This window comes from Budorcas taxicolor, chromosome 8 (assembly GCF_023091745.1).
Source record: "Budorcas taxicolor isolate Tak-1 chromosome 8, Takin1.1, whole genome shotgun sequence".
NCBI classification, from domain to species: domain Eukaryota; kingdom Metazoa; phylum Chordata; class Mammalia; order Artiodactyla; family Bovidae; genus Budorcas; species Budorcas taxicolor.
In genome coordinates this window covers 46,651,307-46,670,503 of record NC_068917.1, presented here as the reverse complement: position 1 = coordinate 46,670,503, position 19,197 = coordinate 46,651,307, and the positions used below count along the sequence as shown (strand labels likewise).

Below are 19,197 nucleotides of genomic sequence, written 5' to 3'. Positions count from 1 at the left end.
CTGCACTGCCTGCTCCTCTTGATAATCCAAAAGCCTGATGAGCAGTAGTAGTTTGTCAAAGCTCCAGTGTGGGCCATGAAAGTTAGAACCGTCTGGCAGCAGTATACACAGAGCAGCTACAGCTTGTGAACCAAGCTCTGCAGCGGTTTCTGTAGCAACCCAATTTCTCTATCCAGGGGAATTAATTTGTATGCTCTCGTTTGATAGCCAGTCAGCACCGTCACAATAATCCAGTCAGGAGTCACTGTTTTTTTAGGGAAATTTGTGGGGCAGTTGCAGCTTCCCATGTGGCTCAGTGGTAAAGAATCCACCTGTCAAGCAGGACACTTGGGTTCAGTCTCTGGGTTGGGAAGATCCCCTGGAGGAGGGCATGGCAACCCACCCCAGTATTCTTGCCTAGAGAATCCTATGGACAAAGGGACATGGCGGGCTACGGTCCATGGTGGGGTCATAAAAGAGTCAGACATGACTTGGTGACTAAACAGCGACAGTGCTGTCACAGTAATCCAGTCAGGGATCACGTGTTTTAGGGAAAATTTATGGAGCAGTTGCTTCGAATCGTGAGGCCAGTGGTTGTTGAGCTTTTGAGTGTATCAGGACCTATTGAAGGCTTTGTTAAAACTCAGGATGCTTGGCCAGCCCTCAGAATTTCTGATTCTGTGGGGCTGGGGTGGGTCTGAGAATGTTCTTCTCTGTAAGTTTCCAGGTGGTGGCTGTGCCGCTGACTCGAGGCCCACACTGAGCACTGCTGGGTGAGACACGTGTAGTTTCCTGGGTGTTTATTTCAGCCCTGGGAAATGCCTACCTACTGGTAATGGGCACATGAAGGCTGAGAAGCATGAAGCTGTCATTTTAAGTAAAGTTTTAATTTGGATCTTTAAGATACAATTTGGTGGTTTATAAAATACAGAATTGGGTAGTTCCTCATGTCCCTGGGGTGGGTGCCCTTTCCCAGTGCTTTTTAGAATGTCACTTTTTAAGAGCGTTTAAACATTTTAAGTCTAAAATATTTAGGCATTTACTCTTACAAAGCTCAAGTGATTTTTACTATGTGAATATTGGTATGAATCAAAAGTTTTCCAATATATGTCTTAATTTATTCTTAAAGCTCAATATACTTTGAAAGAGGGAATAAAACATGGTAAGTGGAAAGGTGATGGCGTTTTAATGAATTACTGTCGTCTGTAGCAAAATAAATCCTTTCTTTGATCTGATGTAGCATTTTATTTGAGGTTTAGTCTGAAGTTTATTGAAACCATTCTTGTTACCTTGAGGATTATTACTGACAACATTTTGTCGCTGGATAAACTGAGGCCTGATCAAAGGTCCTGACTAGGGTTATGATGTAGAAATTCTTGAACCTGTGCCCTGAGCCGAGAATGCCAGTGTCTTTGCGTTTCTGTTTAATTCCTTACTTCCTATTATATTTTGTTTTCTTTATTAAGAAGCTTGGTTTTCAGTGGCAGTCCCTGAGGGTACCCAGTGTTTTTAACTCTAGAGACAGGGATGAGCATCTGAAATGCCTATGAGATTGTGTATGGATGTCCCACTAATGCTTATGACTGGGTGGTAAGAATGTCATTCATTCCTTTTTTTAAGTAACCATATAATTTATCATTTTTTGCCAAACTTGTATTGCTTTTAACAATAAAGTTTAACAGTAAAGACATGACACTGAAAACCACATACTTGCCACTAAACTGTGTTTAAAATAAGAGGAAGGACCAAGGGAAGTTCAGGAGGTGAGACGGGCACATGCCATCTCCGGACTGGAGTAGAGTAATGGGATTGGAGCTTCTCATCTCTTGGTTGGGAGGATGAGTAGGGAGGAAGGCAAGAGATATTGTAAGGTGGTGTCCCTGATGAGGCTTTGCCAGGAGCCTACGGTGAATGGACTTGGTGTCCCAGCAGAGAAGAGACTTCAGTGCTGACTGTAAAATGAGGCTGTAAAAATACATTTTGTTGTAGCTGTCTCTCGAATCTTCCAGAGGGTTCACGTTTAGTCATGCCTTCCCCATGTTCAGCCAGATGACCCTTTCTGAGCAGCTGCTCTGGACCACGTGTTACTAGTCTTGGGAATTTCTCTTCATGAGCTTCCCCCTGCCTGCGTGTGCTCAACCCTTCTCTGTGTTTTAAAAATGAAGTAACATCTTATTACTCCTTGGAGCTTCTGGTCTTTTCTCATATTTATTTTGATGCTAGGCTACTTGGAAGAAAACCTGTTCATTGATCTTTGCTGCAGATTCTTATCCCCATGTGTCTGGCAGTGTGCTCAGCACGAGGATGCCCCGTGAGCGTTTTGGGGGGGGCTGCCGCTCGCTGGGTGTCCCTTCCTTCCTACCAGAGAGAAGGCTTGTCACCATATTCACAGAGCTCACTTGCTGTTTATCTCCTGCAGACATCTTCTTCTCTCACTGTGCTAAAACCATGAGGCCCTAAAGGCCCAGCCGCCTGTGGCTCTTTTCCAGAACTAATTTTGCTTGATCTCTTAGCAGCGGTGGACACTGTGGCCTGCCCTGCTTGGTCCCTGTCGACTTCGTCGTCTGTGCCATTACGCTCTCTCCTCTGTCCTCCAGGGTCCTGGTGCTCTTTTCTCCTTTCGTAACATGCTCTTCCCTACACCTTCCTTCTGCTCTCCCCAGATGCAGTCCACATCTCCGGGTGGTGACTCCCAAATCTCAACCTCTCCCATGAGTGCAAGTGCCAAGCTTCTCATCCTCACTCACCTCCCCACGCGTGTGCCCCGCGGCCCTGTGATGCAGCAGAGCTTACCCGCGGTCTCCGCTGCTGCCTAGGTCTCCTGCCCTTCCCCTTCTTCCGCGTCTCAGTTCCTGACGCCCTTTGCTCTTGAGTTCTGATGCGTTTCCACGCCTCCCTCCTCCATGTCCCCGGCACAGCCTTCCCCAGCTGCTATTTGCAGACTGGTGTGTCTCTCCCTGACTACTTCAGCGGCTCCCTGCTGGCTCTTCTTCCCCGGGCTTGTCTTCCCTTCACTTGTCTTGAGAACCGCTATCCAGCTGAATCCCCCCACAGTGCAGCTCTGTGCTCCTTTGCTCAAAAACCCTCAGCAGTTTGCACCACACCCTGGCGAGAGCTGAGAGCCATCTCGGGCTCTCCCTTGCCTGTCTACAGCCCGCCTGTCACCCTGGCCCTCTCTTGCTCTTTTCTCACCCAAGTCTTCACCTCACGGGCTGGTCCGTCACCGCAAAGTCCCCCATGTTTCCTGTTTCCATCCCTGTCCTTGCTGCCCTGTCTTCGGTTTTCTCTTTCTCTTGTGCTCACCCTCAGTCATGTCTGACTCAAAGACCCCCATGGACTGCAGCCCGCCAGGCTCCTCTGTCCATGGGATTTCCCAGGCAAGAGGACTGAATCAGGTTGCCATTTCCTCCTCCAGGGGATCTTCCCCACCCAGGGATCAAACCCATGTCTGCTGCGTCTCCTGCATTGGCAGGTAATTCTCTACCACTGAGCCACCAGGAAAGCCTGCTTTTCTCATTTTCACCTCTTTTCTGCTCCTCTATTTATTTGGATGTGCCAGATAGTAGTGATGGCACATGGAATCTTTTAATTGCGGCTTATGAAATCTTTACTTGTGGCATGCAAACTCTTAATTGTGGCATGTGGGATCTCGTTCCCTGACCAGGGCTCAAACCCATGTCCCTTGCATTGGGAGTGTGAAATCTTAGCCACTGGGCCACCAGGGAAATTCCCTGTTCCTCTTTTAAAGTGAAACTCAGGTGTGGTTTTAGTTTTTATTTAATGGCAGTCTCTATATTTCCTTTCTAGGCTGTGTGTCATCTTTATACCTGTTGAGATTGCATTATTGTTCATAGGTATTTCTGTATGAGAGTCTTTGTTATAGTTTGTAATCCCATTATTTATTCTAAACTGTAGATTCCATGGGGGCAGGGCAGCCTAATACCTTGTAGCCATTTCAGGTACCTGGCCAACTCTTAGAACATTGTTTAATAAAAAGTGTTGGAGGGGAAAAAAAAAAAGTTGGAGAGATGACTTAGGAGTCCATTCAGTTATTGATTGGAATTGGCGGTTTAACGTCTAGACCCTGGGCTGCAAACTTGAGCCTGTGGGTCACTTGGGCCTGTGGCCTGTATTTGTGAATAAAGTTTTATTGGAATGCAAGCACCCAGCAGCCTGTATGTTCCACAGATACTCACTCACCTTTTACAGAAGTTTGTCTCCCAGGTCTGTACCATTATCCAGACTTGGGAAGGATAAAGAATGATCAGTTGGAAGGAGAAGAAAGAAACCAATGTTTGCTTAAACTCTTAGCCTCTTGCTTTGCCTTCAGACATACCGGTGTGGACGGACACATAGAAAAGGCATCTGCTGCTGCTGCTAAGTTGCTTCAGTTGTGTCCGACTCGGTGCGACCCCATAGACGGCCTCCTACCAGGCTCCTCTGTCCCTGGGATTCTCCAGGCAAGAACACTGGAGTGGGTTGCCATTTCCTTCTCCAGTGCATGAAAGTGAAAAGTGAAGGTGAAGTTGCTCAGTGGTGTCCCAACTCTTAGTGACCTCATGGACTGCAGCCCACCAGGCTCCCCCGTCCATGGTATTCTCCAGGCAAGAGTACTGGAGTGGGTTGCCATTGCCTTCTCCGAGAAAAGGCATCTAGATTTTCTTATTACTTCATTTAAAGTGAAGTACAATTAATTTTGTTGTAAGACTTGCAGATAGCTAACTTAGCTAGATTTGATCTCTAATTTCTTGACATTAGGGTAGGAAATTTCTCTGTAGAAGTTAGACGTGGTCAGGCTTTATATAATTAAAATGACCCCTGCCTGAAATATTTTTGGCGTTCTCAGTAAAAATAATCACCAGTGCCTGTCAGCTGTGCTGCCCGAGTTACTCCAGCCTTCGGAACTCTGCTGTGTTCTGGCCACAGGGCAAGCAGCGCATTCCGGAGCCTTGCTCTGAAGCTCTGCAGAGCTTGAGGAGGGACGCTGTGTGTTGGCAAGGTGTGCAGGTAGAATTTTGTGGTCCTGAGACTGATCCCATGTTCTCGTTTTCTTTCTTTCTAGAGGGGCGGATGGTCATCCAGGATATTCCTGCTGTCACCAGCAGAGGGCATGTGGAGAACGCGCCCGATCTCGTTTCCGACTCCACCTACTACAGCAGCTTCTACCAGCCGTCGCTGTTTCCGTACTACAACAATCTGTACAACTACCCGCAGTACTCCATGGCCTTGGCTGCTGACTCCTCTTCCGGGGACGTGGGAAACCCCCTCGGGGGCTCCCCGGTGAAGAACAGCCTCCGGAGCCTCCCAGCACCTTATGTGCCTGGTCAGACAGGAAACCAGTGGCAGGTAGGTTGTTACCCAGAGAGTGAACTGGATGTTTGAAACCACACACATACACATACACCCAAACCAGCACACATGTGTGCCATTATGCAAAACGTGTAGAAAGTCTTCACTCTACCCGTAACATCATTTAACCTCAGACTTTGACTGAAAGGAATTGTAAAGAAATATGCATGCATTTGTTTGCATTTTGGGATTTTACTTTCTCATACTTCAGTGTCACTCTGTGTGAACACCCAGTGGGCCAGAATCAGTTTCATAAGTGGCTTATGTGTGAGGCCTCACCTCCTCCAGCCTTGCCCTCACTCTTTAGAGCAGCTTAGAGAATACTGGACTCAGCCTTCTGGGTGGGAGTAACCTTGGTGGCGTTTGCACCCTGGAAGGGATATGCAGAATGATCTGTTTGTTCGCATGGAAGAAAGGTGAGAGAAGAACTAGGTCGCTGCTGTGCTGGGCCAACTTAGAGCATTTTTATCTGGGAGTGAAAGTCAGTCTTCTATACACTAAGTATGTGTTTCTGAAATATTGTGCAATCAAGAGCTTTTAATATTTGGGGTAAAACAAAGCATTTTGTATTATCAGGGAGCATTTATTCGGCGCCATTCTGCTTCTCCGTTTTCACCATTTCTCTCATGCCAGTTTGTCAGCGGCATATTCAAGGCCTGGAAAGCATAGCGTTCCCAGGCTGGATTAGCATGTTGTGAGAATGTGCACGCATAAGCACTTAGAAGCAGCGCCTCCAAATCCCCTCCACCTGTAGAACACCAAGTGTGCGAGAATTGTTCTCATTTTGGGCGCATTTACTGTGTGTGGGCTTTCCACGTTGATTCCAGCACACTGAGGTGTATGTATTTGGGGAGTTTAGGGAAAATCTTTGACCTTTTTATATCCACTTCGGAAAAACGTGCATTGACATTTTCCTCTGAGCAGTTCTGTTCCATTTTGCGTTTGTTGGTGTGGAGAAGTTGTCAATACTCAGTTCACCTCTTTCTTGGGCTCTCACATTGGCCTTACGGATCTGACTTCCTTGTAATAGTCATGTGTCAGCTTTAATCCTCTGGGCTACTCATTTTCGTTAGTTAAGAATTTTACTTTTAGAATCATACTTTTAAAAAGGTGTTGGAATTTACAGCTGATGTGAGTGTAAAGGAAATTCAGTGATTTATAGATCTGCAGGCTGGAGTCCTGTAGGCCTTTCAAAGTGCCAGTTGGGTTTTATGATTTGGGATACGTTTTAGGTTGATTTCTGTTAGAGATGCTCTTCTAAGAAAGGAGAAAGAAGTATCTTATTTGTTTAGTTGCTAAACAAATTTATTTGTTGTTAGTTGTTAAGTCGTGTCTGACTCTTTATGACACCATGGACTATAGCCCTCCAGGCTCCTCTGTCCATGGGATTCTCCAGGCAAGAATACTGGAGTGGGTTGCCACTTTCTTCTCCAGAACATCTTCTCCACTCAGGGATCAAACCTGCATCTCCTGCATTGCAGGTGGTCTCCTGCATTGTAGGCCAGTTCTTTACTGCTGAGCCACCAGCAAAACCCCATATATGTTATAAGGAAGCCATAATTAAATAGAAACACCTAGCAATAATACTTACAACCAGTGTTTAAGGGATAGGAAATGAACAGCTCACTTTTTCAACGAGTCACTATGGCAGGGGTGTAGGGAATGGTGATCTGGGGCAGAGCCTCTGCCCACCTGGCTGTTGTGCTGTGTCAGGAGGGCTCCCTGGCTCTGCTCTGTGGACAGTGCCTTGCCCATTCCTGGTGGAAGCTTCCCCGGAGGGGAGAGGGTGCAGTGGCCCTCTCCTTGTTGTAGCCATGCTTTCCTGTCTCCCTTGTGGAAGGTGTCCCACAGCTGCACCTGGAGGGCCCTGAGCTGGTCTCCCTCACTGGACCTTCCCCCTTGGTCTGACCCTGGCTCCACCTGAAGGGCCTGAAGCTTAAGCAGCATCTCCACCATGTACTGTCTTGACTCTCCATTGCTAAGATCCGACTCCCTCCTCACTCTTCACCAGAGTGGTGGCTATGATGTTATCTTCCTTCCCTTGCTGCTTTTGTATCGGTGTGTTTGTGGGGAACAGTGTGAAGTGTTTTCAGAACAAAGAGCTCCTTTTTGGTTCCTAGAAAACATCGATTCTAGTGGAGATTGTCATAATTTTTTAAAGCCAGACTTCTTAGAAATTAGTGGAGAGGGTCCTGAATTATTTATGAAAAGAAATCATTGACTTTTCATTGTAGAGTTGAGACTTTCTATAAGTCTCCCTATAAAGTCATGCAAGTCACAAGTAATTATTGAACACCTACTCAGTGAAAAGATTATTTTTTTAAAAAGCTAGAGCATTCTCCAGGGCCAACATCCCAGGACTCTTCCTTGGTGATGCCCTGCACTCATGTCGAGAGCTGCTTTAATCTCTTCAGGTCTGCCTCCAGCCTCTGGAGATTTGTGGCCCAATCACGGGTTCCTGTCTTATTGTGAAACAGGAATAACATTTGTGACACTGGAACAAACTCACGATGAATGGCTGGTTCCACTGACCAGCAGCTCAATTTCACTTCTGCATTTAATTGCCTGCAAAAGCTGTTTATTGCCTGGTACACTCCTCCACGGCAACATTACCTTTTAAATAAACATGTTGTACCAGGTTGACAAGGGAGAGGTGCATATCACGGGAGCAGAAATAAATATGGGAGGACTCTGAGCTGTATCTGGGCTCTCCTTGCAGTCTCCGTGGCCGGCGCCCCCTGGATTAGCTTTTCAGAAGCTTGTACCACCAGAGGTGGAGACTCTGGTTCCAGGAACAGTTGGGGTGTGGTCACTTGGCAGCAGAGGTGACTCCTTCCTTCCGGTGGTTCAGTCTTAAGATGCGGTCATCTGTTTATGATTATCCAGCTCACTGGAATGCATTCGATTATGAAACAGTGATGCCCTGAGGTCCCACTCTTTGCCAGGGCTCTACTGCTGAACCAAAAGGACAAAATATCGAAAAGTAGGTCTTGGGGAAAGGCTGTTATCACCTGGTATATGAGAATGGGGAATCATCCGTGTAGCCCTGAGTTTGAAACAGACACAGGCAGGCAGGAAATCAACGGGACAGCTAGGCCTTGGTGCACAGAGAAAGGCGCCCCCCCCCACCCCCCGTGGGCTTTACTGGGATGGCCCTTCAGCACTTGCCTGCTGTGGTGGGAGGACCCCGCAGGGCACTTGGAAGAGGCGCCTTTTTTGACGGCTGCCTGCCTGCTGTGTTCTCCGTCCTGTACCCAGCAGCCTGCTGGGGCCCTGGCTTTCACACTGCCTCCTCTTTTTATTAGTGTGATTCGGCATCAGAACAGCCTCAGCTCACAGAATGCTTCTGGAGCATGTGCACTGTGGGCACAGTCGCAGCGCCTCCACTTCTGTGCCCTCGGGGTCCCCCAAGAGGGCCAGAGGTGGGGGTGAGGGATAGCCAGCCAAGGCTTACTCCTGGCTCCCGCTCCCAGGGAGACAAGTGTAATTAACCGTTAATTAAGCCATTGATTTTTGAAATTTCTAAACTTAGAAGAACAGTATATCAAGGAGAAGATGGTAGAATGCAAATCTACTTCAGTTGTGGAGATGAAATAGGAGAATTCAGATCAGTTGTGTGCCCACCTCAGCCCTATGGGTTGCACTATCAGGCCCCCGGATAATACGCATCTGGTCACATCAGACTCCCGGTTGACTGGCTAAGAAAGAGGAAGTGGCTCCCTGAGGAACACAGCCCCAGTCCTGGGCCTTCTTTCTCTGGGTGAGGCGCTCTCTCCGCAGACACTCCTGTGATCCACTGGGCTTCCACTCCAGTCCCATCACTCACTTCCTTGGCTTTTCTTTTTAGAGCTAAGTGGGATTTGGCCACTATTTGTTGGTGAGCAGACGCTGACAGTCCTTTAAAAACAGAGTTTTCAGGCACACAGAAGTGGAATCAGTAGGACTATTTTCAGTTTAAAACATGTAATTTCTTTCCTCAGGAAAAGGGAATTAGATGTGGTATTTGCCTTGGGCTATTAGAGCTAACCACCCTAATTTGATTTTTAGAGGGGGATTACAGAGACATACATTTCTGTTGATACTCTGCTGATGTGGTGTATTTATTTTGTATCAGGCCACTTGTGTGAGCTCTGTAATTCTAATAATTTATAGGTGCTTATTTTAGGATTTCTAGATTAGACAGTCATTTCGTAGAAAAATAATTGATAAATGACATTTTTCTTGCCCGTAAATACCTCCAGATGTAATTTATGTTCTTAGTGCATTATTCAGTTTAGATACCAATGGTGGACAATAGGTGCCAGCTTGTTCTTTATTTTACTGGAAATGCATTTTGTGATTCACTGTCTTGAATGCAGGCTGTTGCTAGTGCTGGTTTACAAAGAAATGAGGAAAACTGAGACAAGGGGGTTTCTCTAACACCTTAATTATTCAACTGTTTTTATTGAGACCTTCCCCTTCCAACTTCTTTTTTAATGTTATGAGGATTCGTTTTGTTTTTTTTTTTCCTTTCTGTAAATGCCCTTCCTCAGCAATATAAGAAGCCGGAGGCTCTTCCCCGTCTTTCCCACCCTTGTGTTAAAAAGTTGTACTGGTCTGAAGTCGAGAGAGTCTGGAAGCCACGTACCAGCGTCGTGTCACCGTGACAGCAGCAGAGCTCTTCAGGGTCTTCCGTATGCCGGCTCTGGCAGTTGTCTCAGCCTCCTTCCAGATCTTTTCCTGTCTCTTCATCTCGGCCCTGTGAATGCCCTTACGTTAGTCCAGCATTGTTGTGAGAATCTCACGTGCACCTCAAGTAGACCCTGCTTTCTGGGACACGGGGCTTGGGTTTCCTAGTTCAGAAGACCAGCCGTGGAGAACCTTCTGTTTGAACTTACAAGTCATTTTGGACCCCTGGAAGTTTAAAGCCAGTGAAGTAAAGATGTCAGGCTTCTCCAGGTTTGGGTCACATTGCCTCTGCTATGAACTTTCCTTTAAGTGGACTGTCTGGTCTTGGCCACATTTGTTATTTTCTCTTCTGAAACAATTCCTCAGTAGATTGTTCTCATTCAGGGAGAAACAGTAAACCCAGCTTTCTTGGACCTTCATGTCAGATTCCTACCCCTCCTGTCAGTCAGGCGCGTGTGGGGCAGCAGTAGGCCTGTGCGTCTGGAAACAGTCCTCTCCTTCTGTCTCTAAACCACCTTCTCACTGACGTGCGTTTTCACAGAGGAATTGCTGTGCTCTCTCATTCTAGATAGGAACCAACCGTGATCGTGACAGGCACCACCTGGCCTTCATCACTTTTCCTGAAAGGAGTGGTGGTTCTCTCGCACAGATTATGAAAGTTGAACGATGTGCTTTGCTTTTGCTCCTGCAGGAGGGCCAGTGTTGTAAGAACTGATGCCGGTGGTGACGGTATTTCTGCTGGTTCCTGGTCTGGAACCAAAGCTGAGGGAGGGTGGTGGGTATTTTAGAAGCTGAGCTCATTCATGGTGAGAGATGGGTGTGTGGGATTTTCCTTCACTGCAGCGCAGCAGCAGGAGAGTCATTTCACAGAGTATTTGGTTAAAAACATCTGGATTACAGAGGAAAATGGAACTGGCCTCTGGAAACCACAGGCACTTTTCGAAGGCTGCTCTGAGGCAGAGAGGATCTCGGGGAGGGGCTGGGCCCCGGCCATGCTTCGGGATTGTTTCTCAGCATGGCTGAGGCGGTCCAGTAGCATCCTAGGAAATCGAGATGGAGGGTGACCTCGGATTCTTAGGAACCTTTGAGAGACCCCAGTAAATCCTGGGCTGTCCTGCAGGTTCACTTCCATTCTGACATGAGTCCAGTTTAATCTGAACTGAGTTGGGAAACCCTGGAAAGGGCTCATCTACTCCAGGGACTCCTCCACAGTTTACTAGAGGCAGAAAGAAAGACATTATCTGTCTGTTGTGAGATTGTGTCTGATCTCTGAAACAACAGCATTGGGTTAGTAAATAATACAGTCATTTGGGAATTCTGTAATCTGTTTGAAAATTAGATAATTAGATCACAGTTTTTAAAAAGCTTTCAGATTTGATTTAGTTGAGCTCGTGGCCAAAACCTCGTCTATTTACATTTGCCATTTTAGCTTACTTTTTTCCTAAGTAGATGTCAACAAGATATAAAATTAGTTGCTTTTCAGAAAGTTTTAAGTATGTGCATGAGTGAGTCTCCTATTTCTTGGGAGTCCATATTTCTGTGTCCTGGTAAGTGACCCTCATCAGTTGGATAAAGACCAAAACAAGGGAATGCATAACAGAGGCTGATTCGCCCTATTTTTTGGAGCTATATTAGGAATATAGTAGCAGAAAAACAAAAAGCATGCAGTCATGAGAAGTCTCCATCCTGTTGCAGAGCGTGCGTAAGGAGCTCCTCTGTGTGTTAATCGTTAACTCGTTAAGTGCCGGCCCCACGCCTAGCCCTGTGCCGCACTGTCCCTCCCGGTGCCATCGCACGGTGGGTGGATGCGAGAAAGGACACACGTAGTTCTCTGATCGCTGCTGTGGTCAGAGTCTGGAGATTCCCAGGGCCCGTGCTGCCTTGTGGAAAGGTGGGTTCTGTGCGGTGCTGTGCCCGTGCGTGGGGCGAGGCGGGGTGAGGACAAGTATTTCATCACTGCTCTTGTTTAGAATTGCCCCTGCTTGATGATAATTAGAAGCAGGTTGACTTAGTTTTATTGTTGTAAAAAGTGCTCTTCAGAGAGTGTACCCCCTTACGGCCTGTACCCAGGACAGATTGCTCTCAGCACCCCCTTCCTTGGGAGACCCTGACCTTGAGGCATTTCCTTGAGATGCACAACCTCCTGGGAGCAGGGTTCATAGAAAGACCAAGGAACAGAGGAAAAGGGATTATCTCTTCATTTTATGTTTTCATTTTTCTTCCTTTTTTCATCACAGTTCTTTTCAAAAACACTCTTTTTGGAACCCTGGTTTGCCTGGCTGAGTGCACATGTGCCCTCATGTCTCTGCCCTCCTCTGGGGCAGCGCATGGTTGGTTTTCCTGGTATGAAACCATGAGGGGTTATATTACATCTTATGGTGTAAGCTGTTATAAGATATAACATATAATGTTTTCAGAGACTTGAGATACTAGATTATAGGAGAGTCCCAGTACTGACAGTATTCACCACATCTAAATCTCTCTCTCTCATACACTGTAGTCACTGGGTCACTGGGTCACTTTGAGGTGGGCTCCCATCGTGGGTCTGGTGTGGGAAGCACCTTTCCATGCCCCTGACCCACCATGAACTGGGTGTGGTGCCCATCAGTGGTCACCAGCCTGTGTTCCAGTTTTAGATGCCAGTTCGGGTAAAGGACAGATGCACGTGTTCTCACACTTGGAAGGTGGCCCCAGACAGGCTCACCTTGCCCTACAAGCAGTCTATCATGTTCGGTGCTCATAAGATGCCCTTCACACTGCTGATTTATGCTAAAAGTATCCTAATGTTTCTGACAGCTCATGTGTGACGTGAATATAATCCATATTTCTTGGAGCAGCTAATCCAAGTGGCTTATTTCCCGATACTGCTGATAGGGCTATATCTCTTGGTGTCGCCGCCATTGAAATTCTGATGGTAACATATTGTTTGTGGGTCACTAGTTTTGTCTAAAACAGTAGGTTGGAACAGAGTAGCAAAGGTTAATTAAATTTGTCCATCAAGATGGGGACAGAAATGGATGTCTCTGATACCTCTGGTTCTAAAATCAAAGTTCCCAAATGTTGTGGTTACAGGCATTTTTTCTTCTCATTTTCAGACTGACTCCCTCCCAAAATGTTTCATATTTGATCTTGGAGCAGTGAAAACATGAAGAATTATTAAAAACCAAGGGCAGCGAGTAGGCCTTTATAATAGGCAGATTATATATTATAGGCCTATTATATATTATAATTACATATTATATATGTTCAGTTCAGTTGCTCAGTCATGTCTGACTCTTTGCAACCCCATGAATTGCAGGATGCCATATATATAATTATAATTACATATTATATAATAAATATATTAAATATATTTAATATGTGTTTAAAATTGAATGTATTTATATAATTGTATATTATATATATTTAACTTAAATATATTTAAGTATATAATATGATTATATATTATAATAGGCCTTCGTTTAGAATGGGAAAGGTGGTTTAGTTTAGCAGAGATGCTTCCGAGGCCGACTTGCCTTGCATGCTGCCTTCTCTTCCTAATCCCTTTGTGAGTGGAACCAGGTTTGATGATGTCTCTGAGCAGTTTCTTCCTGCGTTCATGATGATTACATTATGAGGACTCAAGTATCTGGTTTCCATCCCACCCCATCCCCCCAGCTATGAGATATGGCCAGTTACATTTCTCAGGAAGGTTTCATAAAGGATGCCACCATTCCTAAGCCCCCTCCACCTGTCTACAGAGGCGTATGTAATGCTCTGAGAGTCTTCATGTTAAAGAAAGTGGAGAGTGCTGTGTCTTGTTAGTTATTGCCAGAAATTTAAAAATACAAACCAGCTCTTTCACTGAAGCTGTTTCCTGTTGGCTTTTATGTGAACGATTTCTGCCTGGCTCTGTATGACTTTGGTTGGAAAGTCAGGGTTTGTGGTTTTCGATTTGTGAATGAGACAAATACAAGTTTTCTAGCTCTAAAGGAGCTAGAGAATCCTGTGTAAGTTTGTGGTTTAGGAAAAATGAGGAAAGCGCTGGGCTGGTCCCAGAGGCTGGTTCCAAATGAACCCCCCTTCTCTTTTGTTAACCCCGGAAATGCATAAAACCCTTCAAATTTCCAGGAAAAGGAACCCTTTAGAGAGTTTTGTTTTTTCTTACTATGTACCTGTTTTTAAAGGTCCTTATTTCCCTTCACCTAATTCTTACACCAGTGTCTTTCAGACATTTTAGACCAAGATCCACAGTAAGAAATGTTTTATCTTGTGATCCAGTATATATTTGTACCTACATACAAACACAAAATTAAAATTTTATAAAATAGCTCTTTCCATATTGTATGCAGTGAATTTTCATATCTCTGTTTAACTTTGTTTTATTTCGTTTCTTTTCATACTGTTTTAAAAAATATGTATTTGCTGATTGCAGCAGCTGAATTATTTGGGGCCCATTGTGCTAGTGGTAGAGAACCCGTCTGCCAATGCAGGAAACACAAGAGAGGCGGGTTTGATCCTTTGGTCAGGACTATCCCCTGGAGGAGGGCATGGCAACCCACTCCAGTATTCTTGCCTGGAGAAGCCCATGGACAGTGGGCTACAGGTGGGCTATGGTCCATGGGTTGCAAAGAGTCAGACACGACAGAGCACCTAAGCATGCACGCGCAAAGGGTCACTGTGTAAGGGAGTAAACGGCTGTCTGTACCGCTGATGCTGATGGGAAAACAGCCAACTGAGCAACACAAGTTTTAGCAAATTAACTTGGACTTTTGTAAATGTGGGGATATTTGCATCTTTTCTTTTTTTACTAAGGACAATCAAAATGGACTGCTAATACATTCAGTTGTAATCTGGTTTCATATGCAATTCCCATCTTCTAAAGTTTATAAAATGATGTGAATTCCTATTCTATGTCTTCTCCAGAGTTTGTTTTTCCCGTGGTTCATCTTACGGTGTTTTTCCCATGGTTCATCTCATGGTGTTCTTATGTTTTAAAATCTCTGTTATAGTCCTGCCTGGAATTTAGCTGCTTTTCTTCTGTCCTTCTTGAAGAGCTCGCCCACATAAGTTTTGTTTTGTTTTAGCAGGTGTCATAGCTTTAGCATGTGCTTTAGCAAGTTTGAAACTTTGGGCAGCATGGGGGTTACAATTTTCAACACCTTAGATTTATCATTGCTTAAATTATTTGCCCTTTCTACTATATTGTATACACATGCTTTCCCCCTCCCATCTCCTCTAAGGAGGAAGAGCATCTCTTCCATTTCTGGACAACCGTTCTTATGTTCTCCAATATCTAAGTGCTGACCCTCAAACACAGCTCCTTCCCCCATTGAAGGAGTGCCCGGGGCCAGGGGCCGAGTCCTCACAGGCCAGTCTGCCTGTTCCCTTTTCTCTTCCTGGCTCTAGGGAGGGAAGTGGTACAGGCACTCCATAATGTAGAACCTTAGAGAAAGTGAGGTGGGCCCTGCAGAGGAGGTTAACTCCTAATAAAGTCAGGAGAGAGAACTAACCTCCAGGGAAGCAAGAAGGGAGGAACAGAGTGTAGCTGTGGGGAGTCTGCTTGTGGCGCTGACTCAGCATTGGGCTGGTTGATATTTCCGTAATCTCTGAACTGTGTGTATAACAGCAATCATATAAAAATAACTCCTTCCAGATATGATGTGTGGGGTCCGAGAGGATAAATCAGGTGCCTGTTTAAGAAGGTGGATGGGCAGTTGCCTCCAGGGGAAGCACCTGGCCTAAATAAGGTCCCTGGACTAGGAAGACACTCAGTGTGTGATCAGGCATCCCATTCCAATAGTTTGAAAAGAAGCTTCTGTTAAAACTAAAGGAATCCAGGCTTCCCTGGTGGCTCAGTGGTATAGAATCCACCTGCCGTTGCAGGAGACACAGGCTCAGTCTCTGATCCGGGAAGGCCTCACGTGCCATGGAGCACCTAAGCGCGTGTGCCACAGCTCCTGAGCCTGCGCTCTAGAGCCCACAGGCTGCAGCTGCTGAGCCCGCGTGCTGCGGCTTGAGGCCGCACACCCTGCAGCCTGTGCTCTGGAACGAGAGAAGCCACCGCAACAAAGAGTGGCCCCAGGAGCTGCACCTAGAGAAGAGCCCTCTCAGCAGTGAAGACAACACAGCCAAAAGTAAATACAATTATTATTTAAAAATCAAGAAATCCTTTAATGGGGGCAAAAGTCAGCCCTAACCTCCACTCTTAACTTCACCAGACTTATAATTCCAGCATGTGAAGCTTTCTTTTGTAGAAATTTTTCTATTCTTAAAACCAAAGGTTTGGCAATTAGGATTATTCATTTTATTTATGAATGACTGAAATATTTAATATATCACATTAAATGGAAAAAGATGATCATATACAATTAAAATATTATATAAACACTTTGAGACTATTAATATAAAGTACTAAAGCAAATACAGTCATATTTGTGCATCTTAAAATTACAGAGCTGAGGTCTTAGCTTTGTATGCTATAACAACCCTATTGTCTTTTTTTAAAATTTATCTATTTACTTTAATTGGAGGCTAATTACTTCACAATATTGTGGTGGTTTTTGTCATACACTGACATGAATCATCCATGGCTGTACATGTGTCCCACCGTCCTGAACCTCCCCTCCTTGCAATTAGGATTATTAACCTATACAGTCACTCTTCTTACGAAGACCATTCCCTTTCTTCACCAACTCTAATTCTGTGCAGCTCAGCCCTGCTTGATATAAACTAGACCAGTACTTGGTCTTGAGGAATCTCTTTTAGTCGGTCCCTGGATGGAGTGTTTGGTTCAGTGTGAGACCAGACTCCTCCTATTTGAAGTGTTAATAGACCACCAGTGAGTAGTATTTAGGATTTTTTTTTTTTTTTAAAGGAAATGGGGTCTAACATTTTTACATTCTGTTGGGATTTTATTGTTATTATTTAGAAAAAGGGTGACTGAGGTGTATAAGAAGGAAACCTATGCTTCTGATTTGCTGCACTGTATGTTCTCAACAGTTTAAGAAAATAAAACCCAAAGCTGTTAGGTTTTCCTCCGGGGTTAATACTAATACCATGCACGTTCTCCGCCAGCCCAGCTCCTATCTGTAGGTCATACTCTGGTTCAGAGACCTGGGGTGGGTAATAAGATTATAAACATGCCTGTTCCTTGCCAGCTACCACATGCTGATAAAAATAGCCATAATTCACTGGAATCCAGGACTTTTAGGTTTTAGTTGGTTTGTTTGTTTAAAGGAAAAAAATAAAATCTTGAGGAGAAACAAGGGAGCCTTGCATAAACGAAAGAAAACTGCATCCTTTCAGCAGAGCTGAACAGGACCTTTCGTTTGTGAGCACCTTGTGTCCTTCAGAAGAACTTTGCTGTTTTAGCTGGAGGTGAGGAGCTGAGCACAAGGTGGTAGTGTTAGGTTAGTTAAAAGCAAGTTTTCTCAAGCTTGGTGGTATCAAAACGGTGGACAGTTCTGTGTTGTGAGGCTGCCCTGTGCACGGGAGGACGGTCTCTGCTCACTAGAGGCCAGTAGCAACGCTCCCCGCAGTGTGACAGTTAAAAGTGTCTCCAGAAGTTGCTAAATGTCCCCAGGAGACACGTTGCCCCCTACTGAGTACTGCTAGTTTAAAGTAAAACAGGGTGTTTCAGAGGTTTCCTTATTTACCTGTTTTTGTCTCACCTAGAGTTGTAGACTGTTTTTGTTTTTTTTTTTCTTAAGGAGTAAGAAGGAACCAAGAAGTGATCTTGAGTTTTAAATCTCATCTGTCCATGCTGTTCTCTGGACCTTCTGGGTGAATCACGACTCAGTTCTAACTTCATGTTGCAGAGGTTTACATGTGTAGTTAGAAATGCATCGAACCAGCTCTCTTGCTTATGTCCAGGTGGTCACATGGATGGTTATTTGTAGATTATTCCTCTAGGAGCAGGTGAAGTGACTGGGGACCTCAGTAAGTTCACATTTTAATAACCTCTGGTGGAGTCTGACCCTTTGTATCTTTTCCGTCTTTCATAGCTCAGTTTTTTGGGAGTTCACTGGAGAAATCAAAAGTCTGAGTTCAAAACCTATTTCCAAATAATCCTTGTTATTTGATGCTTTCTTTTTTAGTTTTTTACATTAAAAGTTATTTTTAATCGGAAGATAATTGCTTTGCAATATTGTGTTGGCTTCTGCCATTCAACATCATGAATCAGCCCTAAGTATACACATGTTCACTCCCTCTTGAACCTCCCTTACCCCGTTCCACCCCTCTAGGTTGTCACCGAGTACTGAGTTGAGCTCCCTATGTTATACAGCAGCTTCCCAGTGGCTGTTTTACATATGGTCGTATATATGATGCTTTCTGAAAACATAGAAAAGGAATTAAGGAAAAGCAAACATCTGAATGGATTTTGAAATTGTGTTTGTTTCAAGATTTAGTTGAAAGAAAAAAAAATCCATGGTTTATCTGAATCTCTTTTCAAATACACATTGGGATTGGCAGCAGTTGGTCAGTCTGTTTGTCAGACTTAACCTTTTGCATTTTTTACTTGATACTGAGGATTTCATACTTCTCTGGGTGTGGGAAATACGTAGGTAATCCTAGAACACAGGTGTCACAGTGGATTTACCTGGAGAGCTTTGAAAAAACCCAGGGCCCAGGCCATATCCCAGACCATTGAAATCTGATGCTCAAGGGGTGGAACCAAGGCTTAGATGCTGCTGGGTCTTCAGCCCCCCTGAATTCTAGTGGGAGTGAGGTTGAGGACTAGGGTGCATTTTTATAAATAAAGTTTTACTGGAACATAGCCACGCCCATTCATTTACTGATTTCTAGAGAACCCGTGGCTTGCAAAGCCTGAAGATATTTACTCTTTGGCCGTTTACCAGAAAACACTTGCTGACTCCTGCTCTAGTGAAAATTTTTTTAAAAAGCTTTACAGTAAAATTCGTAGTAAAAGAACAAGATTTGGTACTTTGCAGAGCCTTCAGGGTCAAATCCCGTCAGGGTTTTTTTTAATACATAATTGTATTTATTGTTTTTTTGGCTGTGCTGGGTCTTTGTTGCTGCGTTGGGCTTTTCTCTAGCTGTGGTGCTTGGGCTTCTCCCTGCGGTGGCTTCTTTTCCTGCAGAGGGTGGGCTCCGGGGCGTCGGCAGTTGCGGCAAGCGGGCTCTACACACAGGCTCCACAGTGGTGCACGGGCTTAGTTGCTCCAAGGCATGTGGGATCTTCCCCGATGAGGGAGCAGA

The 19,197-nt window shown here is 45.0% G+C and overlaps 1 protein-coding gene across 1 annotated transcript in view; it reads left to right on the top strand.

Moving 5' to 3' along the window:
* Window positions 1-19,197, top strand: part of DMRT1 (doublesex and mab-3 related transcription factor 1) — a 91,385-nt gene that overhangs the window by 31,284 nt on the left and 40,904 nt on the right. The window contains exon 3 of the mRNA XM_052645321.1: window positions 5,042-5,325. Within this exon, the coding sequence (XP_052501281.1) occupies window positions 5,042-5,325 (284 nt within the window). The remainder of the gene's footprint in view (window positions 1-5,041; window positions 5,326-19,197) is intronic.